This window comes from Panthera tigris, chromosome B1 (assembly GCF_018350195.1).
Source record: "Panthera tigris isolate Pti1 chromosome B1, P.tigris_Pti1_mat1.1, whole genome shotgun sequence".
Lineage (NCBI taxonomy): Eukaryota > Metazoa > Chordata > Mammalia > Carnivora > Felidae > Panthera > Panthera tigris.
In genome coordinates this window covers 192,073,563-192,099,378 of record NC_056663.1, presented here as the reverse complement: position 1 = coordinate 192,099,378, position 25,816 = coordinate 192,073,563, and the positions used below count along the sequence as shown (strand labels likewise).

The 25,816-nt window shown below is 44.8% G+C and overlaps 1 protein-coding gene across 7 annotated transcripts in view; it reads right to left on the bottom strand.

The window, feature by feature from the left end:
• Nucleotides 1-25,816, bottom strand: part of PROM1 (prominin 1) — a 133,760-nt gene that overhangs the window by 63,389 nt on the left and 44,555 nt on the right. For all 7 annotated transcript variants that reach the window (XM_042984895.1, XM_042984892.1, XM_042984893.1 and 4 more), the window contains one exon: nt 2,379-2,434. In XM_042984895.1, coding sequence (XP_042840829.1) covers nt 2,379-2,434 — 56 coding nt within the window. The remainder of the gene's footprint in view (nt 1-2,378; nt 2,435-25,816) is intronic.

Here is a 25,816-nt window from a genome sequence, read left to right as displayed (position 1 = left end):
TTTACACCATTGCCCCGGCAATTCTGCAGGATGAAGCTTCAGCCGTCCCCTGTGGCCGGTGGCTTAATGCCACACCCTTTCCAGGCTGCCCTCTCACCCTCGTGTTACCTCTCCACTTCTCGGCCAGTGTCCCCTGCACCTCCCAAACCAATGACGTGACCGCGAGGCCTTGACTCAGGGTCTGCTTCAGAGGACTCCAACCCAACACAGCCGGCATACGTCAGATCACGAGCAATCAGAGAGCCCCCCTCCTGAGGTGTCTGGCTTCTCCAGTGTCTCTGCCTAACCAAATCCCTCTTTCTTGGACAACAGTGGAAAACGTGACCCGATCCCACGTGAAGGGGGAATTCAGGTCATGCATGAGGACTCAGTGCACTTGTCCCCCATGCCAGTGGTGTTGGTCCATTTGCAAAGTCACCTGAGGTGGAGAGGAAATCAGGCACCAGGGAGATCCCCAATTTCACAGGAGCTCCAAATCTAATACCAAGCCAGCCATAAAGGACTGGCCCAACTAAGAATCTCGCCACGGGTAGTTGCTGAGGTGCCCAGAGTCACCTCAAGGTCTCAGGACCCCATCCTCCGAGGCCTGGACCAGGTGAAGCGCAACCCCCACCCATTCTTTGGCAGAACTAGCTGGCATTCGGGCCAGGCTGCTAATGGCACGCTATTTTTCGATATCAATATACAAGCAACGGTCATTTTGTTCTGCCCAGGGATGCAGGCAGACATCGGCAACCACGTTTGGGAGACATAGGAAGCCACGGGCATTTCATAACGAAAATGTTTTTCCACGGTACTAGGGAAGGCTGTGAGCGCTAGAGAGAAACTAATTCGTGTAAATGGTCTTTAGATAAGGCTTTCCTCTTTGGCATCTGTATTTGTTTTCTCTTGGGTATCACTTTATTGCAAACTGAGAATAGGAGGCACTGTCACCACAGCATCTGAGGTGACCATTCACTGGGCGAGAGATCACTGCCCTCCCCATACATTGCCCCCACCACACTGGGACACTGTCATTCACGTTTGCTGTGCTGGCCATTCAAGGATGTCCCCCGTGTGTCTGCTTATATTGTTCTCTTGATAACCACTTTCAGGAGAGGACAAAGTACTTAATCCTTCAGGACTAAGAGCCTGACAGATTCAACTTTTTTTTTTTTTTTAATTATCCTAACATTCAGTACAACAAGCATCTGTTTATTTCACTGGCAACCTGCACTCATCGCAAACCAAAAGCAAAGGACACTCTTGTGTTTGGGTAATCCATCACAGATGCAAACAGAATGAATGCGCAACACCTTGGTATTCAGCAGAGGCACGCAAGGTCCTTTAATACTTTCTGAAAATACCATCTGCTCATATTAGCGAGCGTTCAGGGTCCCAGGCCGCCTTTCCTTCCTCTCCACTCTTTCACACCTTGTCCTGGTGGCTCCCGTGGTCCCCGAAGCCTCGGATGCCAGCAAAGCCACCTCCCCACCTGCTCCAGCCCTGCTCCTTCTTCTTCTTTTTTTACAACAAGCCCCCCAATCACCTTTTATGCAAGAACTCCTGGTCAGAATTACGTTTTTTCACCTACGTTCCTCTTCCTGTTACTTATACATCTACTTATTTCCTTCTTCTCCTTCTACTTCTTTAAACAATCAGGTATGGTCTCTGCCGTCTGGCTCTTTGCCTCCTGAGATCAAGGGCGATTTTCCTTATCCTTAGCCCAGGCAAGTGCACACACAGAGCTCTCAATACACCTGTTCCAGTGTGAAGCTGCTTTTTACCAAACTGTATTTTATTTTTTTATTTTTTAAAAAAATTTTAAATGTTTTTATTTATTTTTGAGAGAGACAGAACGAGTGGGAGAGGGGCAGAGAGAGACAGGGAGACACAGAAGCTGAAGCAGGCTCCAGGCTCTGAGCTGTCAGCACAGAGCCCGATGCGGGGCTCGAACTCATGAGCACGAAATCATGACCTGAGCTAAAGTCAGAAGCTCAACCGACTGAGCCACCCAGGCACCCCTACCAAACTGCATTTTGAAACAAAGTACACATCCCTGTTTCTAGAAATGTTCAAACAATTCTACTTAGTCTGGGAGTTCTCTCCCCCTTAGCTAAGAAAAACCTACCCCATTACTTCCCTTAAGGAAATTTCAGTTTTTAAATACAGAAATACATACAGCTTAAAAGGTGAATGTTTTTTCAAACGCTACTTTTGGAATTTCTGCTTTAGAAATCAAAGGGGATTTATAAGATGTTTCAATATTCCATAAAAATTCTTAGTCAAAGAAAATTATAAAGTTCACAGGTGAACTGATTGCTTAAAGATTTACTTTCAAGTCAACCAAAATTTTGTTCATACTTATTTTTACTAACAAATGTATCAATAAAAATTACCTTCTCATAATCAGTTGAGAGGTCAAACTTCTTCTGTAGAATTTTTCTTAAAATATCTGGGGGAAAAGTCACAAAAGAATAGCAAGGTTACTTTTACAGTAAAAACACAACATGTATGTTTAGAAAATAAATTTTATATATGCTTACAAATTATTGTACCTCTATGTAGTATTCTTATCATTTTATTTCTATTTCTTAAGGTAGGTAAATAATTAAGCTATGAGGCTCTAAACAGAAGCAAAGAATGGAGGGCAAATATTTTTGACTTACTATTTAGCAGTGGTGGAATTAGACAGTTGCCATTTTTGAGTTTTCGGTTTCTCACAAGACACCTTGATATTTACCAGCATATAGGTCCTTAATAATTACTGATAAAATGTTATACCGAAATTGCTCACTCTTAATTTTTTGAAACCACAAACACAAATGCAACTTATTCTTTAGTAATTCTACATTTACATAATATTTTACAAATAAAAAGAACCTTACAATTAATCCAAGCAGTGCATGAAAACCTGAAATAATATGCAAAATGGTATTTTTCCCGCCATGTTCATTTTGGGCATTTCCAAATTCTCATATAGGTTAGGATTCACCTCTTATCCTGACTCACCAATCTAGCAATGATATGCCATGACTGATGCCCAGACAGAGAATAACTTGTCTAAAATCTGGGATGTGTGAGGAGGCCAGACCAAGGCCCAGGTGGGTCGTCATTTTTCTGCCCCAGGGTCCTTCCCACGCTGCACATTGTAATTCACCCTGGGAATGAGCTTCTGGAATGCTGTGGCTGTATCCTGTATACATCACTTCTAAAGTGTACTACAAGGGGCACAAAGGAAAACTTGTTGTGAATGCTTATTTAAAGCAAGAAGTATAGATTTACATGCCGGCCACCTCCCCGCAGGGCTTTTTGGAAAACAACTTCTGACCTGCACAGACTAAATGCAACGACCTGCAAACTAAATAAAACAGATCTTTAAAAGGTGTGCTGTAGGAGCAGGGATCAAACTGGTAGGTTTGGGATGCTTACCCTATCCCTAGGGTACTGGGAGTCCTAGTTATTCATTCTTCCAAGGGAGACCCAAGGACGGGAGAAACCTGAGTCTGCTCAACCCCGCAGATCTCCTCCAGCCTTGAGCTAGTCACTTTGCTTTGGTTTGTTGTACATATTAGGCTTCTGTTCTAGATTTCATTGGATGAAAATGTCCACCGATGATTTTTTTTAATTGGGAATCATCCATTTATTTCAGTATATTTAATGACACAGGTGACGTTCCTGTGTGGCATTTTGGGATCTTGATCTGGTTAAGAGTTGGGATGGAGTCCAAGCTCCGCTACTTTCCACGGTGTCTCCTCCTGGGTGAAGAAGAATTACCTGCCACAAGCATCCTCATCTGCCAATGGGTTGATAATTAGTCTCCACCCTCAAAGGACCACTTCAGGTTAAGTGAGATCATGCAGACGAAGGAAAACGGTACAGGGCCTGGCACACAGCGGGCCCTTCACTGTTCTGTGAAAGGGTTTTAGGAAATGTCTGCTTCAGAGCAGTACGCAAGGAAAGTATGGCATGGAAGGTGTTCTTGTGGCCACGGAGTATGCATTCACTTGGCTCATCTTTATAAAACCCAAATGAGAACTTTGAGTCTCTTCCGGGGAGCCGCCCCCTCCTTCCTCTCAGGTCACACTGACCAGGTAAGTGGTGGGCATCCCCCACTGGCCTCAGTGGGCACATCTCTGAATGTGGTCCGCGGACCCCTTGGAATCGTCACGATATGTTCAGGGTGCCCACGAGGAGGAAGCAGAAGATGTGATCCGCCTTTCCACGGTGTTGATATTTGTACTCAGGGTGCAAAAACAACGGTGGCAAAGACTGTTGTAATTTAGCAGGAACCACATAGCATCCATTCTATTCTTCTATCAACTCATGGAAAATAGAAGCTCAAGTCACAGAATGATCTCGAGGATTATTACAATCATAGCGTCCGACTTCAGCTCAGGTCATGATGTCACAGTTTGTGGGTTCGAGCCCCGCCTTGGGCTCTCTGCTGTCAGTGTAGAGCCCGCTTCACATTCTCTGTCCCCGACTCTCTCTGCCCCTCCCCAGCTCACTCGCTTGCACTCTCTCTCTCAAAACTAAACATTTTTTTAAAAAGAGAATAATCTTGATGGAGCATTAAAAACTCGTAATTGTATTAAACTTCAATCTGTGAGCAGCCATCTTTCTATTATTCTGTGCGAGGAAATGGTAGTGTGAGTAAGGTGCTTTTGCTGCACACCCGTTTCCAGCTGACTCCAGAAAGAGCACTGGGTGCTGGTCTTGAGTTGGGAGCTAAACTCACCACATTTCTCACGGAGCGCGATTTTCACGCAGAAGAAAAGACAGAGAGACAAACCATGGTTATTCAGACTTGAGGATTTTGGAGACACTTTCCTTAAAATGGAGGGAGTGGAGCCCACAGCTTCGAGAGGGCGACTCACAGGACTTGTTGCCAATGATAAAATTAGAGCATTTAAGCAAAAATTAGAATTTTGCAAAATCTGCTTCCATGGGGTTGACAGACGTGGGATTTTACCGCATCGTTCTCACCACACTTGAACACATGAAGCAGGTGCGTCTCTAACAGACTATGTGGAGGCCAGTGTATATGGGACACATGGATCACACGTTGGCCGCGGCCCCAATGAGACAGTGCCAGTCTTCCAGTGCCAAACAGATGCTCCCAGCATTTGCCGGAAGATCCCCAGCCCCTCCCAAGTACCCGGGATCCCGGTGGTCCCGGGTGCTGAAGAAGGGTCCCCGCTACACCAAATGACACTCCTTACTGACAACTGACCCCTGCCCTTTGTCTGCCAGCTGGCCCCATCTCTCTGCCAAACTGATCTTTGCCGTGAGGACCAAGCACCCACCTGAGATTTGGGGGCAGGAATGTTCTCCCTCCCCCTGGTTTAGAGCAGCGCTGCCTAATAGAAATATATTACAAGCCATACAAGTAATTTCAAATTTCCTAGTAGCCACATTTAAAAAGTGAAAAGAAATGGGTGATTAGTTTATTTTACATTAATTTTAATAATATGCTGCCCTTAATCCAGATACATGCAATACACTGTCATTTCTGTATGCCATCAATATAAAAATATTAATGAGCTGTTTTACAGTCACTAAGTATTCAGGTCTGGTATAGATGCGCTCAGTACATCTTAGTTCAGACTAGCTATAATTCAGGTGCTCAGGGGCCACACGTGGCCATGGCCTCTGTACTGGACAGTACAGGGTTAGAGGCTGTAGGTCATCGACCTTGGAGGCCTCAGTCCTTTTCCTCATCCTCCCTCCCTCCCTGTGACAGTGTACCCTGTCACAAGAACACAAAATGAGCATCCACCATATCCATTTTTCCTCTGCCTTCCCTGTGGATCTCTAAGTGGCTCTCAATCCAGGTAAATGAACATCAGCACAAGGCCTGTAGGATGCAGCCCAGCATCTTCATTTGTGAGGTCTTGGCATCAACTCTGCTGTTCACGCCTCATGCGGGAACTCATGAACCCCCCCCCCCCCCCCCCCCCGCCCACTGACACACACTAGGAAACTCCATCTCAGTTCAAACACGTTCGTCGCTGTTGAGAACTTTTAATCGATTATGGTCCATCTCAGAAAGCGTGGGGAAGACCCAGGGTCCCACTTCTGCTCCCCTACCCCCCCACCCCCGCCGCCCCTGCCTGGGGGTCTGGCTGCACTACAGTCCTTTGTCTTTGTCTCTGTCCTCCTGGCCAGCTTCCAATGGAACCGATCTCTACCTCTGGATCTCCTACATTCCCAGAAAGTTCCAGGGATCCAGCACCATTTGTGGTACTGATGCTGCAGAAACATAACATTATCCAAAAGAAAGTGTTGCCTCCTTTTTGTAGATCAGACGGGATCCCTGAGGTCTGTGACTAGTTCCTCGTATTGCCTGGTGAGCGAGGTAGCCAGTAGCATTTGGATCACTAGTGTTATCCTGACCTCTGTGAGACCTCAGTGTGGACAACAATGGCCACCTTGTCCTTCCTAAACCGAGGGAGGGTCTGTTCCGACAGAGCCTGATAGGCACTTAGCATGGGCCAGACAACTCCCAGAGGCCAAGGAAATATCCTCCCTGCCCTGAACTCAGGGAGTTATCTGGCCACCTTTCCCATGTGGCAATTCATTTTCCACTATAGAAATCCCATGCTCTTTTCACAACATAACAGTTGTCTCTTAAGATATAGCAGTGGGAGGGAAATATGGACTCCAGTGAACGAAGAAGCTCTTGTCATGGTAGATTGTTTCTCAGCATCTGGTCCCATAAAGGGGCTCTGTGGGTCTTTCCAGAATGATGGTGGCTATGAGCCTCTCTTCATTCAACTCTTAGATGGTACAATGCCCTCTTACCTGGGACTTTTAAATTTCGTGTGATGATGGAAATTAAGAAAGGTAGCAGCCAGGGCTAATTCTGACCTCTTGTGTCACACCATCAACTTAGAAAGTAAGTTGCTTGGGTTTATTTGGTTGGTTGTGTGGTTTTTTGCTGTGTGTGTGTATGAATAATTTCTCTATGAATTTTTTTTGATGTCTGAAGCCATACAAGTAAGATAAAACAAGAAAAGTGCCTTGTGCAGGATCCATATATTAAAAAACCCATCTTCCTTATCTTAGTCGAAACACATCTTTGACTAAGTAAGATATTTCTGTTTCCTAACTGGGCTTCTTTTAATACACATGTAGGTTCTGGTCCAAGCGAGGCAAAATAAAATTCTACTCTTGGAACGTTCTCTTGTAAAATGGATAGACAATTTTTTTTTAATGTCTATTTTTGAGAGAGAAAGAGAGACAGAGTGCTAGTGGGGAAGGTGCAAAGAGAGGGAGACAGAATCCAAAGCAGACTCCAGGCTCTGAGCTGTCAGCACAGAGCTGGACACGGGGCTCGAACTCACGGACCGCAAGATCATGACCTGAACCAAAGTCAGATGCTTAACCAACTGAGCCACCCAGGCACCCTTGGATAGACAACATAAAACAAACAAACAAACAAAAAAACCCCAAGCCTGCTGTTGCCAGTTGATTCGTCGGATTTGTGACGAACTTACGTGCTCTCACAAAGATCTCGTTGCTATCTATTTAATGAGACTTACCTGGCTAGGTCTCTAATTAAAAAGATACGCTACCTGATAGCTTCTAAAGTGTGTTCCTGCCATTTACTGGGAACAGAATCTCTCAAATGTGCTAAATTATATTTAAAAGTTTTTTTAAAGAGATTTTTATATCTGATATAAATAAACATTTAGTATGTGGCAAGCCATTCTTAATCTATGTAAAACAATATTATTTGTAATGCAGTTCTTGAGAAAATATTTTTTGGAATGTTATTTTGTTCATAGCTGGTAATTTTTCTGCCAAAGTATTCTAATCTTGGCTTGTTTTATTTTAAAGCCTTTTAAAAAAGTTTAGTAAAGTTTTATGTGCAGGTCATTTTAATTAGTCTTTTGCTCCTTTCTACCTGATGTTTTCTAGTCTCTTTAACTAGAATTTTTTAAATGAAACCAAAAATTAAGTGATAAACTTAGAAGCACTATGGTGTTAAACATCAAAATTGAGAGATTAAAACATACAGAACAGGTTTTTCTTTGCGGACAAATCTTAGAAAATGACTCTTTTTTTTTCCTTTTCTTTTTTAAATTTTTAAAAAGAATGTTTATTTATTTTTGAGAGAGACAGAGCACAAGTGGGGGAGGGGTAGAGGGAGACAGAGACACAGAATCCAAAGCAGGCTCCAGGCTCTGAACTGTCACCACAGAGCCCCGTGCGGGACTCAAACTCATGAGCTGTGAGATCATGACCTGAGCCAAAGTTGGACACTCAACTGACTGAGCCACCCAGATGCCCCTGACTCATTTTTTTCTAAATGTCAAGTTAGATGTATTTGTACTCAGAACTCTTATTAATGAAAATTAAACCCACGCCCGCAAGCGCGCGCGTGCGCACACACACACACACACACACACACACACACACACACAAAGTAAGCTCTCTTTCAGGCACTTGAAGTGTTTTCTTGGAAATATGATTAACTAAGGGCATAAACAGTGTGAAATATTCCCTTGTGGAGACACCACAGTGTCCCTCTTTGACCTCCAGTGGCATTGTCTGAGACTCCAGTAGTGTGTGGGGCTCTCTATTAAGAGTGACTTAATCTAGTATTTTGTGCATGAAATCAACACTGTCAAATTGAAAGAGATTGTTCAAGTTTTTACTAAAAGTAGCATAAAATGATATTCAAGTTCAACTTAGAAACCTACAAAAGTTAAGTTTGTGAACGTAAAACTTTCATGATTAAGTGTTACTTAAAACTTTAGTCATTTCTTTCCAGGCACGAAAGGCTTTCTGCAGGCTCTTAAATTTTTTTTTTAAGTTTATTTATTTATTTTTGAGAAAGAGAGAGAAAGAGAGAGAGAGAGAGAGAGAGAGGATAAGAGGGGGAGAGAAAAAGAGAGAACCCCAAGCAGTCTCTGTGCTGACAGTGCAGAGCCCGACGTGGGGCTAGATCCCATTAACTGTGAGATCAGGACCTGAGCTGAAATCTAGAGTGGGACGCTTAACTGACTGACCACTCAGGCGCCCCTCTGTAAGCTCTTAAACATCAATTTGACAACTTGCCCCCCCCCCCAACTCTAGACTAAATTCCTGAGGGGACAAGGGGCAGGTAGGCACCAAGTGGAATGCCTGACAAGTGCAGATAAAACACAACCCTGGACAGTTCAAAAGTATTAACTTCGCAGATGTGCTGGTATTACGCAGGGTGTGGAAGAGACAGAGGCATTCTGCCCTATGAGAAATGTTCAGTATGGTGTTTGTATATGATCAACTAACATGGAAACATTAGCGTCTCCTACTTCCATTCTGTACCTTTTCATGCTCTGCCTTTTCCTGTCCTTCAGCTTGTGGTACAGAATATGAATGCCCAGAAGAAGCCATGTGTCACCTCATTTTCCTTGGCCCACTGCTTGACTACATTCCCCAGCCCCCAAGTACTTAGATGGGACATATGACTTGAGTCCTGGCCAATGGAACATGGGCAGGTGTGCAGGCACAACGCTTCCAGACCCGGCCTCCAAAACCTCCCACAAGAGGTTTGCATGCACACCCTCTTTACCCATCTCCCAGCCAAATACGAAGGACTTAGTGGAGAATCCTGAAGCCCATGGTGATAGAAGGCCCATTAGATGGAGGGAGCCAGAGTCCTAGGACCTCTCCACTCCATCGCTTCTATATCAGACCATTAGACAGCATTTTTCATCAAAATTTGGGCTTGTTTGTTATAACAAATGGTGTCACGTTCCCTAACTGAAAAAAGCCTTGGCCAGTGAAGACTCCCAACATTTTTGTGCTGCAGGCATCCTCTACCTGTTCCCTGTCTTGCCAGCTTTGACGAAATAAAGGTTAACTCGTTTTTCTCAGGAGCAGGTACACATACACATAACACAGCAGACTGAGGTTTGGTGAAGCCATTATGTTGGCACTAATGGAGACAGATTTCAAAAGACATCTTCATTAAAAGGTTGAGCTTTCTGTGTTTATAAAAGAGAATGCGTGGCAAGGCATTCAAACCCAGAAATATCACTATAAAACGTGGTACAAGGTAGCTCAGATACAGCATCTTTCTAACTGCTTCTCATCTGTGGGTCTATAAAAGCTCTGGAAAACATCCACAGCCCTGCCTTAAATCTCCATACGCCCTTCAACAGCTTCACTACCAACTGAATTTTCCTAATCTACAAAACACATGTTCAAAACACGCTGATTCAGGCGTGTGTCTACGGCCAAAATATTTAAGGAAAATGCTCTCAGGTTACAGTGTGATCCTGGGAAGTTTGCATCGAAAAGGAGTTACGACTAAGTTGGCTTAAGATCTTGGGACCATCTCCAAGAGTCATGGGCACAACATGGCTGCTTAGATGGGTTGAGACCACCAGCTCCCAGGGCCAGGCTGCTCTTTCTGGAGCAGAAGGCAGATTGTCATCAAGATGACAAGTTAGTTGGTGAAACTGTGAACATTTACGTGGTTCCTACGCGGCCCTTGCACTTTCTCCAGAGCTCCCACATGAAGGGGTCTTTAGACTACAGACAGGAAACTCACTGTGGTTGAATCTTGTCCTCCCTCACTGGGCTCAACTTGCTGGGTTTTGTTTTTGTGTTTTAGAACTTCCATTCAGAGTTCCAATGAATGAACATTTATTTCTTCTCGTGTCAGGGAAATATTTCAATGTGAACAAATCGGAAATCTTCTGGTTATTTGGATTATTTGGTTCAGTTCACCTTTTATCAAGAAAAATGTTTAAGGAGACAACTCATTGCATGAAATATGTTTAAAACTACATTAAGCCAGCACAGTAAGTATGATCAGTTCTGATATCCGATAGGTTAGTTGAAAGAGACAAAGCAGGATAATCATGCCTTAGATGTTTTAACTTAAGGCACATGAATACCCATTTGTTGCCCATCATTGGATGTGAAGCCAAGGTCCATTTTTGAGTATGAGTCCACTGGCCAGAATGGAGGTGAGTTACGGTAAAAGAAAGCTCCTCTCTTATTTCAAGGTAGACTCATGCCAACCACTCCATCTCCAAACGTACCCTTAGGGTACATGAGGAGGAGTCATTGTTTCACAAAATTACACCACCTATACATAGTGTGGGTCCTCCAGAGAAAGCACTTGGTGATCACAGACTCTGCCTCAAGATATGGAAGTCAGGGGGGAACCTGGCTGATTCGATTCTTCAGTGACTGAAATGGGGAGTGGAGGGGTAGGCTTTACCCCAGCTACACATTCCCTGCCCCCCAGTCCCCAGACATTGAAAATGATTGCCTATGTCAGTCGGGGTTCGCCAAAGAAACAGCATCAATGAGCAAGGAGATAGAGATAGAGAGAGAGGAGGATATTTATTTATTTATTTATTTAATCTTTTGGTGAACGTTTATTCACTTTTTGAGAGAGACAGAGTGTGAGCAGGGCAGGGGGCAGAGAGAGAGGGAGACACAGAATCGGAAGCAGGCTTCAGGCTCTGAGCTGTCAGCACAGAGCCCGACGCGGGGCTCAAACTCACGAACTGTGAGATCGTGACCTGAGCCGAAGTCGGACGCTTAACCGGCTGAGCCACCCAGGCGCCCCGAGGGTTTTTTAAAGAGATTATGGGGGTCAGACAGTTTGAAATCTTTAGAGCAGGTTGGGAACTCAGACAGGGGTTCATGTTACAGTCTCAAAGCAGAATTTCTTCCTCTTGGGGAAATCTTAGTTTTTGCTCTTAAGACCTTTCAGCTGATTGGAGGAGCCTCCCCCACCCCCCCACATTATGGAGGGTAATCTCCTTCACTTAAAATCAACTTATTGTAGGTGTCAATCACATCGATAAAATACTTTTATGGCAACTCCTCGATTAGGGTTTCATTCAATCGCTGGGTGCCAGAGCCCGGCCAAGAGGGCCCAGAAGACCCCAGCCCTGCCCCAGCCAGCTGTGTTAGCCATAGAAGGGTCCCGCCCCAGAGCTGTATCGGAACCGAGCATATCTGAGCAGCCCTCTTACAGAGCAGGGGGACTCACTGTCACTAACGGCAACTACTGACAAGCTGTGCCAAAGGACCGCAATCGGGGGCCCAGTGAGTGCAAGGGCAGGGGATCACATGTAGTCTCAGAGGACAACTGATCCTGAATGATTTTCCTTAACCAGCCCCCACACTGACTTAAGTTGGTGTGCGCTAAACTACGAGGCAGGCAAATAAATGCCATTTGAAAAGATGTCCCTCAAAAGGAGCGGAACGAAATCTGTCTGGCACTTGCATGGTTAATTGCTTCCCTGAAGAGTGTACCTAGCAAGGCCCATCTTCCTGAAGCCCTGGTCGCTTTTATGTGTTTGCTGTCCTCTGACACTGAGATGAACACCCTCTGCCCAGAGCTTGGCTCACGTCTTCCTGTGGCTGATGTGAGCGAGGCTGAGCCTAAAGAAGTGATCTGGGGACCTAAACAATGCAAGTGCCTCTGGTCTGGGCGTTCATCAGATTCCCCAAATGAAGCACACTTCCTTCTGGAATGGCTGCCAAGAGCCTGTCTGAATTTAGTGCTCCAGGGATATGCATTTGAAGAATCACTTCGTGCAGCAACCGTCCTGTACTTTTCAATCGCACGGAGCACTTCATTATATGGTTCCAGTCCTCCGGCAACAAGACGAGACTCTGGTTTGCTTTTTAATACAGGGATTGATGCTTCAGAAATTTGGGAGCCAAGCCGCGGGGTCAATTGGAACTTATCAAATGTACTCCCCCTGCCTCCGAGTACATAAAGTTTTCCGGAAGGTGAGTCCCCTTTTCCTTTGTTTAAAATACAGTGTGAACACCCTTGCTTTGCTATTTCCTTCATTACAGCTGTCAACACAAGACTCTGTGTGGTTCTCCTTTAATTGACTGGAGTGGCTTCTTGCAGAAGCAATGAGGCACGTTGGCTTGCAGTAGAATTTGATGGCACTGACTCAGGCTCCAAGAAAAGAGCTTGGGAAAAGTGCTGCCCGGGAAGCTATTCTTAGGAAAACATCTGGGACCATTCTGGCCCCTGCAGCTTTCTCCTTGCTATGTGCTCACACTGATTGTGCACTGGGGTTTCGTCTTAACCCTTAGCATGTGGCCCGGCCTGCCCTTAAATCACCTTGAATTCCTTTAGAGGAGGTGGGAGCTCCGGTCGCACAGGCGGAGGGAAACTTCTGGGGTCTCCTGGGGCCCAGGGCCCTCGATAAAGCTGCATGTGGGTCCCCGGCCTCAGTGCTGGGAGGGGTGTGGGGAGGGGGTCTCTGTTCCTGGGATGGACTAGGGGCTGTGTTGCCACCACCCGTGAATCCAAGGAGGGGAGCAGGGAACACGGTCAAAATCTCTGTCGATTCCTGAAGTTTTTTGGTTCGTTTCCTTCCCTGAGACATTCCTGGAAAGCGGAATTCCATTCGCCGCCTTTGTCTCTGCTGTTTGTTGGGGAAAGTTTGCCTCGAGAATCTTGGAAAGGAACACAACGTGCATGAAATCCTTTGTTCTGCACCGGGGCCCTCATAATCTCACATACACGCCCGTGAGAACGTGGGTCCGCTAAACCCCACTTTGTCCTGCCTTGTGACAGAAGGCTCAGCTGTTGGCAATGGGGTCTTCCCGACTGGGGACAGAGAGGGACTAGGGGCAGAGCAGAGGGGGACTTCTGTTTTCTCCAAGGTTTTTTGAGCTCCCGGGAATTTCTGAAAGAATATTTAGCAATTTTTTAAACAAGGTACTCTTACTTACAGGCTCTTCCACCCCCTTCTCCCTCAAAAATGACATTAAAAAACACAATTGTTAGGGTGCCTGGGTGGTTCAGTCGGTGGAGTGCCCAACTCTTGATTTCAGCTCAGGTCATGATGTCATGGTTCATGGGATGGAGCCCCACCCACGTCGGGCTCTGCGCTGACAGCGTGGAAACTGCTTGGGATTCTGTCTCTCCTCTTTCTCTGCTGCTCCCTCCCTCTCTCAAAAATAAATACATAAACTTAAAAAAAACCCATAATTCTTAACACTATCAAGTTAGACATGCTACTTCCTGTAAATGTAAGTCAGATTTTACCGTTATCTTGTGTAGCCTGGGGCCACTTTTACAGCATTTCAAACACATATGGTTTGTCACCAAAAAACTGGAAAAGAAATGAGGCTGAAATCCGCAAAATTGTCCATGCTTCCCAATAGTCTTTGGAAAAGTAATAATGAGATATTCAAGATCTAGAGAAGCCCAATTTTGTCCCGATAAGTGTTTGGTTCAGGCAGCATACACTCTTCTAGTGTTTTGTTAATAATGTACCAGAACCAACTTTTTTTGTGGTTGTGTGTCCACCCCCTCTGCTTGTGCAGTGAAGCTGTAGGTTTTCCAAGACGCTCTTGTCTTTGTCCCCAGAGCGCTTTCTGCTAGTTGTCCTTGATGCAATTGCATCACTTAACTGAATATTATGTAAACAGATAAAGAATGACTATAAAGAGCAAACGTTGCTGTTTATATAAATTCTAAGTTGAATGTTTTTAAAAGCTCAGTAAAGAAGAGGGGTCTTAGAAAGAAAAGATCTGTTGCATTCAATGTAGGGGACACAACTGAAAAAGCTCAGCGTGAAAACCAGCAAAAATCTAGGGGAAAAAAATCAGCACTGAGTCTACACCGTAAATTCTTGTTGCTTGAATAAAATCCAGACTGGAAATCATAAAAGTTGTGTTGACAGGGAAATTCCAGTCGGGAGACTCACACTCACCTGATATTAAGGATGTAGGAATCTGCAAAGCAGTGTCCCTCCCACCAGCAAGAAGAACTAGCTAGATGAAAGACGATGTTATGGCTTTAAAAATAATTTTTTTAATGTTTACTTATTTTTGAGAGAGAGAGAGAGAGAGCGCAGGGGAGGGGCAGAGAGAGAGGGAGACACAGAATCCAAAGCAGGCTCCAGGCTCTGAGCTGTCAGCACAGAGCCTGACATGGGGCTCAAATCCATGAACCGTGAGATCATGACCTGAGCCGAAGTCGGACGTTTAACAGACTGAGTCACCCAGGAACCCCTGTTATGGCTTTTCATGGGCCCCCCAGACAGCTGAGCCTGCAAAGCAGTCAATTCCACACAGAGCGCCAAGCCCCTCTGAGGAAAGACAAGGGATACACAACCTGTTTCCCTTTTGGCAGTCTGGTGAAAAGAAACCACTGAAAATGCTGACAAGCTCTTAAGGCTGAGTGTGGCTGGCATGTCCACTGTGGGCCCAGAAGGCTTGGAAATAATGAGGAATTTGCATTTGCTTGCGAGCCCCCAGTGAGCGCTCATGAGAGCGACTGGGGCAGGGCAAGTGATGGGAGAAAGTCTCCCTGGTGGCATAGGTATACAGGAAGTGGAGGGCTGCAGCTGAGGACAGGCACGGAGCCCACATACTTCCCTAGGCCTTTCTCTCCAACAAAGCAAAAGATTTAGAGCCACTAAGTGAGAGGCAGGGAACTCTCTCAGTCCTACGGCCAAGGCAAAACTCCATTGTTCCTAGGATGGGGGTAAAAGTAAAACTCATCTGCTTGTGGGGAAGAGGCTGGAAACCCTCCCACCTATAGGATACAGGTAAAGGCTTATTGCTGCTGGGGGACAGGGCAGAAGCAAAGCCCCTCTGTGCCTGGGGACGAAACCACTCTGAGGCACACTACTTTTGGGACCAGGGCAAAAACATGCTCCTCCCCAGACCAGTACAGATTCCAAGTAGGAGTTTGGCTGTCATGGGAGAAGGTACAGGCACAAAGAGAAAGCCCCACTCCCCAGGCCCAGTGGCACATGGCCTGCCTATGCCTGAAGCTGGACCAGTTCAACAGAGACCCGCCATGAGCCTGGCACCAAGTGACAGGCACCTCCACCATGGGAGAAAAAGCAGGGCTCTCTGTGCCACAGGTAAGCAGTGACTGTTGAAAGCTGAGGGTGAAGCAAGAATACTGAGTGACACCCTCCAGCACACCAGGCCCCACACCACACACAAGGTGAGGAATTTAAAGCCTGTGGCCCATTGGAGGTGATGGCAGTAACAAACTGACCCAGGCCAGCTCAACTCCTAACCAGAAGGACTCAGTCCCCCACACAACAGCCTGATGGGATGGAAATCATGTCCACATCCATGGGTAAAGACAATTCACCCCACTTTCTACCAGTCTACACAGGATGTCCAGCATTCAGTGAAAAATTACAAGACACACACATACAAGAAAGAAAAATGACCCACTGTCAAGAGAGATTCGGACCCAGAGATCATTCAGATGGTAGAGAACTTTCTGACAGGAAGTTAAACATAGGTTGTTGGGGGGAATTTACATTTATACCTCAGGGTAAAATAAAATGTTTCATGAAAGTGTGTAAAATGTTTAGGATTCCCAATATTTACCAACTTTAACCAACTAACTACCAGTCATATTGTTGAACAAGAGGGTTCTACTCTCCCTAAATTAGTCTTGATTTTTTTTTTTACCATAAATCAGCCCTAGTGGCAATTCTATAGGAATTATGATAACCTGTCCTGCTCTATCCAAGTCTCTAACCTATGGATTGTATTCTCCTACTCTATCTTCTAAGTTTCTCAGCGTGCCTTAGAAGAAAGAGAGGGGGATGAGAGGAGAATATTAGCTGTCACCATGAATTACCCACTGAGCTAAGTGCTCTGGGCCATGTGGCAGAGCAGGAAGTGCAGGGACTTGGCATCAGCCGGAGCTGGCTTCAAGGTCTGCCTCCAGCACTTAGAAGCTCTGAGGTTGGCTTGAACGTGGACCAAATTACAAAAACTCTCTGGGTCTCAACTTCTGCACCTGTAAAATGGACAGACGGCAACTACTTGTGACCTTATCAAAAAGATCATGAACGACTCAAGGTGGCCGTCTCACCTTCCAGCAAATGTAGGAGGGGATGGGACATCATTCCTATTCCCAAATGGGGAAGCCGGACCTTAGGAAGGCTGAGTGGGTTGCATTACATCACTCAGTGGGGCAGGAATTCAAACTCAGGATCACTTTCCACTACACAACTCTGGGCAGCTTCAGAGTCCAGGGCTGGCCTTGCTGCCCATGGGCACGTAGACTGACTCAGGCCACTGGCTTCTGTTCTCTATGCTCCCATGTTCTCATCTGTGAAATGGGGAATCATACTTACCTTGCTCGACTATCCTAAGCAAGGTAAGTGGTATGTGTAAAGCACTTGGAAATGGTACCTGACGCAAAATAAATGCCCCCAAATAGTGGTGGTGATGGTGGCCGTGGTAGGGGAGGAAGCAGTAGGTCTAGGGGTAGTTTATGAAAAGATAGACCTCTGGGCTTTTCTTGTCTTTTCTTTCTTTTTTTTTAATGTAAGTTTTTTTTTTTACCTATTTTGAGAGTGACAGAGACGGTACAAGTGGGGGAAGGGCAGAGAGAGGAGGGGAAAGAGAATCCCAAACAGGCTCCACACTGGGCAAGTTCCTTACCTGCCTCGGGCCCTCAGTTTTCTCATATTGACATGGTCGCACTATACTCACAAAGAGACTTAACAGGAATGAACATGTCCCAGACCCTGTTCTGGGTGCTAAGGATACAGAGATGAAAAGATGCAATCCACCCTGTTAATGGGCTCACAGTCTGTTGGGAAGATATGAAAGTGAATCAGATGAAATGGGGGTGCTAAGATGTGGTCCTAGGAGGTTCAAAGTCAGTAGGCTAGGTGGGGGGGAGGGGCCTGTGGGGACTAAACGAAGGTTTACCCGAGCAGACGATATTTGAACTGTGGCTTAAAAGAGAAGCAGACATGTATTAAGTGGAAGGAAGGAACTTCAGGGAGAAAGGACACAGTGAGGACCCAACCTCTGACCCTGGCTTAGTGAGCCCTGTACATGAACACTTCCAGTTCCTCCTCACGGCAGGCATGAGGCCAGAGTCCTGGGATTAGCGGGAACCTGGTGGCCCCCAAAGACAACTCTCCAAACCCCAAGACAAGCACAACACATACTTAGTTGCTTCAAATCCTTGTTACATAACTTCCTCTTTTTTATCTTTTTAAATGTTTATTCATTTATTTAGAGAGAGAGAGCACTCAAGCAAGGAAGGGGCAGAGAGAGAGGGAGAGAGAGAATCCCAAGCAGGCTCCACACTGTCAGAGCAGAGCCTGAGGCAAGGCTCATGAGATCATGAACTGAGTCGAAGTCCAGAGTCAGACGCTTAACCAACTGAGCCACGCAGGTGCCCCCAGGAGAATGGCTTTTTCTTCTGGAGTATTGAGCGGTGTGGCAAAATATTAGCAACTGATGAATCTAGGCAAGGGCTCTACAGGTGCTTGTTTGTAGGATTCTTATAACAGTTCCAAAGGTTTGAAATTATTCAAAATAAAAATCTGGAAGGAGAAACATCCCTAGATCTCTTCCCATCATTCTCTATAATCACTTTCCCTTTACTAAACTGTTTCCAATAGTCGGTGAGCCAGTTAACCTATTTTCCTATTTACTAGGCTCAGAGGTTTTGATGGTTTCAGAGAGTAGCAATGTTTTATTTCTTGTCGGGATTCTGACTCAAGGGAAGAAAGGAATCAGTAACAAGCTAGTTGGAAGAATGCGGATATTCAACTTAATGAGAATTAATAATAAAAAATTAAAAATTCTTATTAATTTTTGTCGGTTGGTAATCATGCTATGGATAGTAAGAAATGCCTATATTTTTTTAGAAATGCACATTGAGATGAGAAGTGAAATGATATTATGTCCACGTTTGCTTTAAATGTTCCAGCAAAGAAAAAATGGAAAGAAAAAAGGATTCGATAAAGCAAACATGACAAAATCAGATAATTTTTCATCTGGGCAATTGGTCGGGTGATTCATTGTATCATTCTTTCCAGTCTGGGGTAGGTTTGAAATTTTTCATTATAAACAATGTACAGGAAATCTTACTCCTCTCGCTCTCCGGTATCCCAGCCCTTCATCACACACCTAACCCACTTTCAGTGAAGCTTTTAGTGACTAATTACTCCTTTGGGCTCTATCTCTCTTCTCTCCATTCCATTCCACACAGTGCCGCCAGATGAATCAGTCTATAACCTCCTTTATGTGGCCTCCATTAATTACCTTTAGAGCTATCCATTATGTCACCCTATCCTTCCAATTAAAATCAAAGTAAGCACAGTCTTTGGAGACAAGGTGGTCAAACATAGTTCTTGGTTTGCCCAGACAGTCCCGGTTCACACTTATGGCCCTGACTAATCATTACCAGTGTTCCCTTTTTACTCTTCAAATACCCTGGTTTAAATGATAAACTGAATGTCACCCAAATCGAGTGATCCTAAGTTCAAATTCAAGATCTGATACTTAATGCTGCACGATCCACTTAATATTCTTGACCCTCAATTCTCTCATTGTTGAAAACTAATACACAAAAAGCCCTGAACAGGATGCCCAGCACATATCAAGCAATCAATAGGCAGTTGGTATCATTATATCTCCCTCCAAACAAGATGCCCTTAATCCAGCCAGATTTCTTCCTTGGTGCCCAAACCAAAACGAGCCTTCCTCACAACCCCTTGAGTCTTCTTGATGCTATTTCTCCACCTATAAAAACCCTCCTTTAAGGTCAAAATTTGAGGTTCTCAGCCGACTTTCCTCATCACTAAATACCTACAACTCATCACTCACTTGTGACCTTTAATGATACACCAGCTTATGTGTTCCCTGGACTATTTATTCTCTGTAAATATATTTGTCTCCTCAATTACAAACCATTCTTTCCTTAAAGCAGGAAAGTTCTCTCTGCCACATAGATCCTGTGACCCCTAACCTGGTGCTATGCACCTGTGGCAAGAGCTCAGTAAAACTTATATGCCCTAAACGAGACACCTAAATGAGACCCAAGAAGCTGACTTCCTTCTAGGAAGAATATTTTCCTTGAAAAAAGAATCTACAGATACAGTCATGGTAGTATCCATAAGAAGTTGAGCATCTGACTCTTGATTTTGGCTCAGGTCATGATTCCAGGGTCGTGGAAATGAGCCCCGTGTGGGTCTCCATGCTGAGTGTGGAGCCTGCTTAAGATATTCTCTCTCTTTCCTTTTGCCCCTTCCCCTGCTAGCGCTCCCGCTCTAAAATGAAAACTAAAAAAAAAAAAAAAAAAATTTAAAGAAGTTCCTTTTTGATTAAGTCCCAAAGTGGGTGGGGATGGAAAATCAAAGACTTGCTACAAACTAAAACACAATTCCAAACCCCCATTATTGTTGAACTTTAAAAACCCCAGTCCTTCCAATGGTGCATAAAACATCAGACAAAATATGATTTCCCTCAGCTCTAAGTGCTTAATTCAGTCTAGTTTTTAAATGTGCAACCTATTTTTTAAGTCTCATTTATCTTAATAAAAGAATTATTAAACCCTCAAGCACAGTCAGGTTGGTAATCTGCATACGCAAGAGACCAACGGGTAAATGGTTTGAAACCAGATGATCTAAATATCTATTTTTCATCTTTTTTTTAAGTTTATTTATTTATTTTGAGAGAGAGAGAGAGAAAGCACGAGCAGGGGAAGGGCAGAGAGAGAGAGAGAAAGAGAAAGAGAGAGGGAGAGAGAGAGAATCCCAAGCAGGCTCCATGCCATCAGCACAGAGACAGATGTGGGGCTCGAACTCACTAACCACGAGACCATGACCTGAGCCGAAACCAAGAGTCGGACGCTTAACTGACTGAGCCACCCAGGCACCCCTTTCTGTTTTTCTTCTAGGTCATAACTTCATGCTTCCATCCTATATGGGGTAAAATGTGACTTTAGCTATATAAAAACAATAACAACAAAAAAATCTTTGCCTAGGAAAAAAAAAGTCTGAAAACATTAGACCAAAATGTAAACAGAGGTTATCTTTGGATGGGAGAACGAATACTTGTTTTATTTCTGTTTCTGTGTACTCTGTATGAATGTATTCTACCTGCAAGATGGAAATAAATACAGGTGTGTCTGTTGCATTAGCAATGAATGACATCGCAAATAATTATGCAATTCGCTTACTTAAGTCAATTGAAGCACAGTCATTCAATGAAAGCTCCGGCTGTGCTCCAAGAACCAGGAATCTGTTTTGAACAACAAAGACAGCACTTCCTCCCCCTCCCCACGTGCTGAGAACCGTCCCAGGCAACAACATCCCCTGTCCCCTTTCCTGCTTGCTGATCCTACCAGCTCTCATTGGCTGTACCGGCTTAAACAAGCAAGCTTCCTATGTCCGGTCCTCAGTGTTCTTATCCATACAATGGAAGTAATAGGTTGGATGATGATTTCTGATCAGATGATGTTCCCCACATGACAAATTCTCTAAATCCAAATGGTCTAATGGCAATTACCAGTAGACAGATTGGGCAAAGGGTTTCTGATGTCATGGAATCAATACAAAAAGGACGAACTCTGCATTTCACAGAAAAACTCCCCCAAAGGGAAACAAACACATAGGAACACCATCCATCTCACTAGTAGTCAGAAATAAATATTAAAGTACTAACATGCTATACCCATTGCAATTAATTCATTCTTAAAAATGCCCAACACGTTACGGGTGGTGGCATAAACCATCACAGGACCTTCTGGTAATTCTTTCTAAAACTGAAAATGATCAGATCTTTCCACTAATAATCATTCTTCTTGGGGCAAAGAATTCTAAATGCCTGGATAACCCTGAGTGAAAAACTGGAAATAAAAGTAGGGAGGGTGTAATTAGTTTCTATGTGATTCCATCCGTTTTCTCCATGGACTCTGAGGTCACTGGCTGGTGGAGGAGGGTGTAGGGTAGAAACTGGAGAAGAGGAGAGAAAGTAGGTAAGTGGGAAATGGGAACGTGCTCTCGAACATACATTTAAAGTGAGCCCAGCAGGCACAGCGAGCGGCTCTAACAGCAGCCTGAGAAAATGGTGCATCCAGGTTTGGAATTGTGTAGGAAGAGAATCAAGGTGGCAGGAGGGGGGAAGGGGGCGTCTACGACGCAGGGCAGTAGGTGCTCACAGAGTGAAGGTGAGGAGCTCTCAGAGTGAAACTGGGGGTGTAGAGTCAGAGAAGAATAATTGAGGAGGAGGCTTGCCGTGTTGTGTCGGGGGACCACCACTGAGGAGGAACCACGGGCAGAGATCGCAAAGATACAAAGGAACTGGCCTCCCAGAAACAGGATGTAGAGCACGCAGGTGGGAGGTACAGCAGGTGCAAGGGCACTGGTGTCACAAAGTAACTTGTCTGTAGGAACCGTCTAGGCCAGTGTGACTGCGACACAGCGAACGGGTGGGCTATGCGAGAGCAAATCCACTGACGCATGCAACCAAGATTTACATCCTATGCGCTGTCCCAGGCTCTGGGGATACAGTGTTGAAGAGGTGAACAAAATAACATCCCCTCCGTGAAGATGCTTAGAGGCTAATAAGCAAGATAAACCAGGATTTACTATAATACCAAGATCCGTGTTACAAAGAAAAATGAAGCAAGGTAAGGGAGTGGGGAGCTGGCCAGGGACAATCTCTTCAAGGGGATGAAATTGAGCAAAGCCCTGAGTGATGTGAATAACAAGCCATGCAGAAGAGTGGTCGGGAGGCCACTGCAATGGTCCCAGTGATGCGCAGCCTCAGCTAGGGGAGCACCGTGCTGACACAGAGAAGTGGACAGATTCGACACATATGTTCACAGTAGAACATCTGGCTTTACCAGCGAACAGACCGGTCTTCAAGAAGACCGGTCTGTCCCTGTTATTGTAATGGGATACTTAAGAGGCACTCATTTCTGAAGTCAGCTATTGACTTGACTTTCACAGTAGATACTCATTTCTACTTAGCTTTACTCCTACTGCATGAGTTATACCTGGACTGACTCTTTAGAGAAATGTCATTCCTTGCAACATAGGCACCCAGGGCATCCAGTCATTTTGGAGCCCAGTAGACGTGGCGGCATTAAACACAGCATGTCACAATAATTCCTTTCCGAGCAGCCTGCTGTCCAAATCTCATTAGGCTGAGTTTCTGGGTCAGCCAATTTCCAAGAGGATATTACAACATACAACCCCCTCTTCCCCAGGATATACGAGGCTATTTAATTCCAAATCAGGTTTGAAGGGAGCCTTCCTCTCAATTAATAAACCTGTGCCATTGAATCAGCGACCCCATCAAATTAAAATATTTTAAAATTAAAATTCAAGAACTCACTGGTTCCTGCCTGATGTAAAACTGCTAAAGAAATGCCAGACAAACATAAACAGTTCTGTCACCACCTTTCGGCTCCCAGTGTGGACTACAAAGCTTCCTCCCCACAGAATGAATACACAGACAGAAACCTTGTCTCTCAAGCTGCAATCTGGAAGCTAACCACTACTCTCCCTGCAAAGCTCTAGAGACTTCTTTCACCTAAGCTGCTGCCCTGGGGGTCTTCTCCAACCTTCTTCCTCTAGTTTTAAATGAGGTAGTTCTTATTTTTCTTAATCCCACTCAAGAAAAATTTGGCCTTTAGGGTTTCTTATTTGGCCTATAAAACAGCATGAATAAGAAGAAAGAGGAACCAGGCCAGGGACAGAAGCCTAAACTCCTTAGCTCCCTGTGGACAGAGACGTTCTGACCAGTGGTTCCATCCCCCACGTGCTTTTGGCATTCGTGGAAAAGGATGACGTGAGGCAAAGGGCACACGGGAGGCTCTTGTACCAGTGGCCAGAGGCAGAGCCACTGTTCTAGAATGCCCAGAAGCCACCTGCAATCACCTAGACCAGTTGTTCGGGAAAAACTCAAGCCTAGAAAGCAGGTTTCTCCCCCACGCGCTCTCACCAAAAGGAAACGCTGAGACGCCATCAACAGCTGCCTTAACAACATCCTGACGGTAGCTGGTAACCAAAGAAATGCCAGTAAGTTCCAGAAAGCAAAGAGCAGAGATGTGTGAGAGGAGCGCTCACCACCAGCCATCAGGGGGCACAGCTCACAGCTCAGAACAGAGCCCAGGCAGCGGCAGAAGGTACCATTGGAGCATTTAAAAATAAACGGACCAGAACAACTCACACTTAGCCTGTGTCCTTTATTCCTTTTCAAAAAGGTAAAATGTACTCAACTGACATGAGTCCAATGGGATAAAAGAGAAACTCAGAAGATAATTATTAGAAATTAAAAATGAACATCTATATTTCAAATCACAGGATATAGCTGAAACTATCTTTAATAGATTTGAATGTATCTGTTAGGAAATGAGAATAAAAATGAAATAACGAAATGTTTAAGTCAAAAAGGTAAAGAAGAAGAGTACCTGGGTGGCTCAGTCCATTAAGCGTCTGACTTTAGGTCAGGTCATGATCTCATGGTTTGTAGGTTCCAGCCCCACGTCAGGCTCTGTGCTGACAGCTCAGAGCCTGGAGCTGGCTTCGGATTCTGTGTCTCCCTCTCTCTCTGCCCCTCCCCAGCTTGTGCTCTGTCTCTCTCTGTCTCTCAAAAATGAATAAACATTAAAAAAAAAATTTAAGTTAAATTAGAAAATTAAGGAGACTTCCAAATGCAGAAGGGAAGAATTACTAAAAATAGATTGAACAAAATAAACATAATGGTTTATTTTAATGTTTATGTATTTATTTTGAGGGGGGAGGGGCAGAGAGAGAGGGAGAGAGAGAATCCCAAGCAGGCTCCATGCCACCAATGCAGAGCCTGACACCGGGCTTGAACTCCTGGACCGTGAGTTGAGCTGGAACCAAGGGTCGGACACTTAGCTAACCAAACCACCCAGGTGACCCCCGCATTTTTCATTTAAAAAACATGCAGGGAGCCGGCTAAGGCCAGTCCTTAGTTTTGAAGTTTATTCCCGTTGCGGCAGGGAAGACTGATGTGGAAAACAAGCTGTGCGGTGTCTAAAAAGGCACCTGGAAATGTTCTCACATCCAGGAGTGATAACTGGACCGGACCTTCATATCAAAAGTTAAAGTCATCCTACTTCTTATCCTTTCTAGACTTCTTGCAAGTAGAGCGTACAGAACATTTTCCATGAGGTGCAATGTTTGATCCCACTAAAAGGTATCATGCAATAGCTTCGCCTAAGAGCAAGATAAGAAGAGTAAGAGGGGCGCCTGGGTGGCTCAGTCGGTTAAGCGTCCGACTTCAGCTCAGGTCACGATCTCACGGTCTGTGAGTTCAAGCCCCGCGTCGGGCTCTGGGCTGATGGCTCAGAGCCTGGAGCCTGTTTCCGATTCTGTGTCTCCCTCTCTCTCTGCCCCTCCCCCGTTCATGCTCTCTCTCTCTGTCTCAAAAATAAATAAACGTTAAAAAAAAAATTTAAAGAAGAGTAAGATCCTGAAGCCCGACAGATCTGAGTCCACACCTCTGCTCTGCCCACTCCCAAGCTGTGTGATCCTGGCTAAGTGAGTTCCTCTCTTGGAGCCTCTATTTGCACATATGTAATACAGAGGTGATGTCCACCTATATAAGACACTAGACAACATCAGTAAGATTTTTTCTTTTTTTGCATTACCAGTGTAGGTTTCAACTGGACCAACCTTTTTGGGGTGCAATTAGGCAACATCTATTATAAGCGAAAATTCATAATATCATGTTGACTTGGCATTTCCATTTCTAGAAGTATATCCTCCATAGATACTTGCACATTTATGAGGTAATTAAAGTGACACATAACAGTGTTTGTGGTAGCCAAATGGTGGAAATGAGCTAATAAGCATCGGTCTATTTTTACAGCAATAAAAAAAAGGATGAAGAATTAGATCTTCATATACTAATATAAAATAATGACCAAGATGTATGTTTAAGAAGAAAGCGTTGGGGCTCCTGGGTGGCTCAGTCAGTTAAGTGTCCAACTCTTTTTTTTTTTTTTTTAACGTTTATTTATTTTTGAGACAGAGAGAGACAGAGCATGAACGGGGGAGGGGCAGAGAGAGAGGGA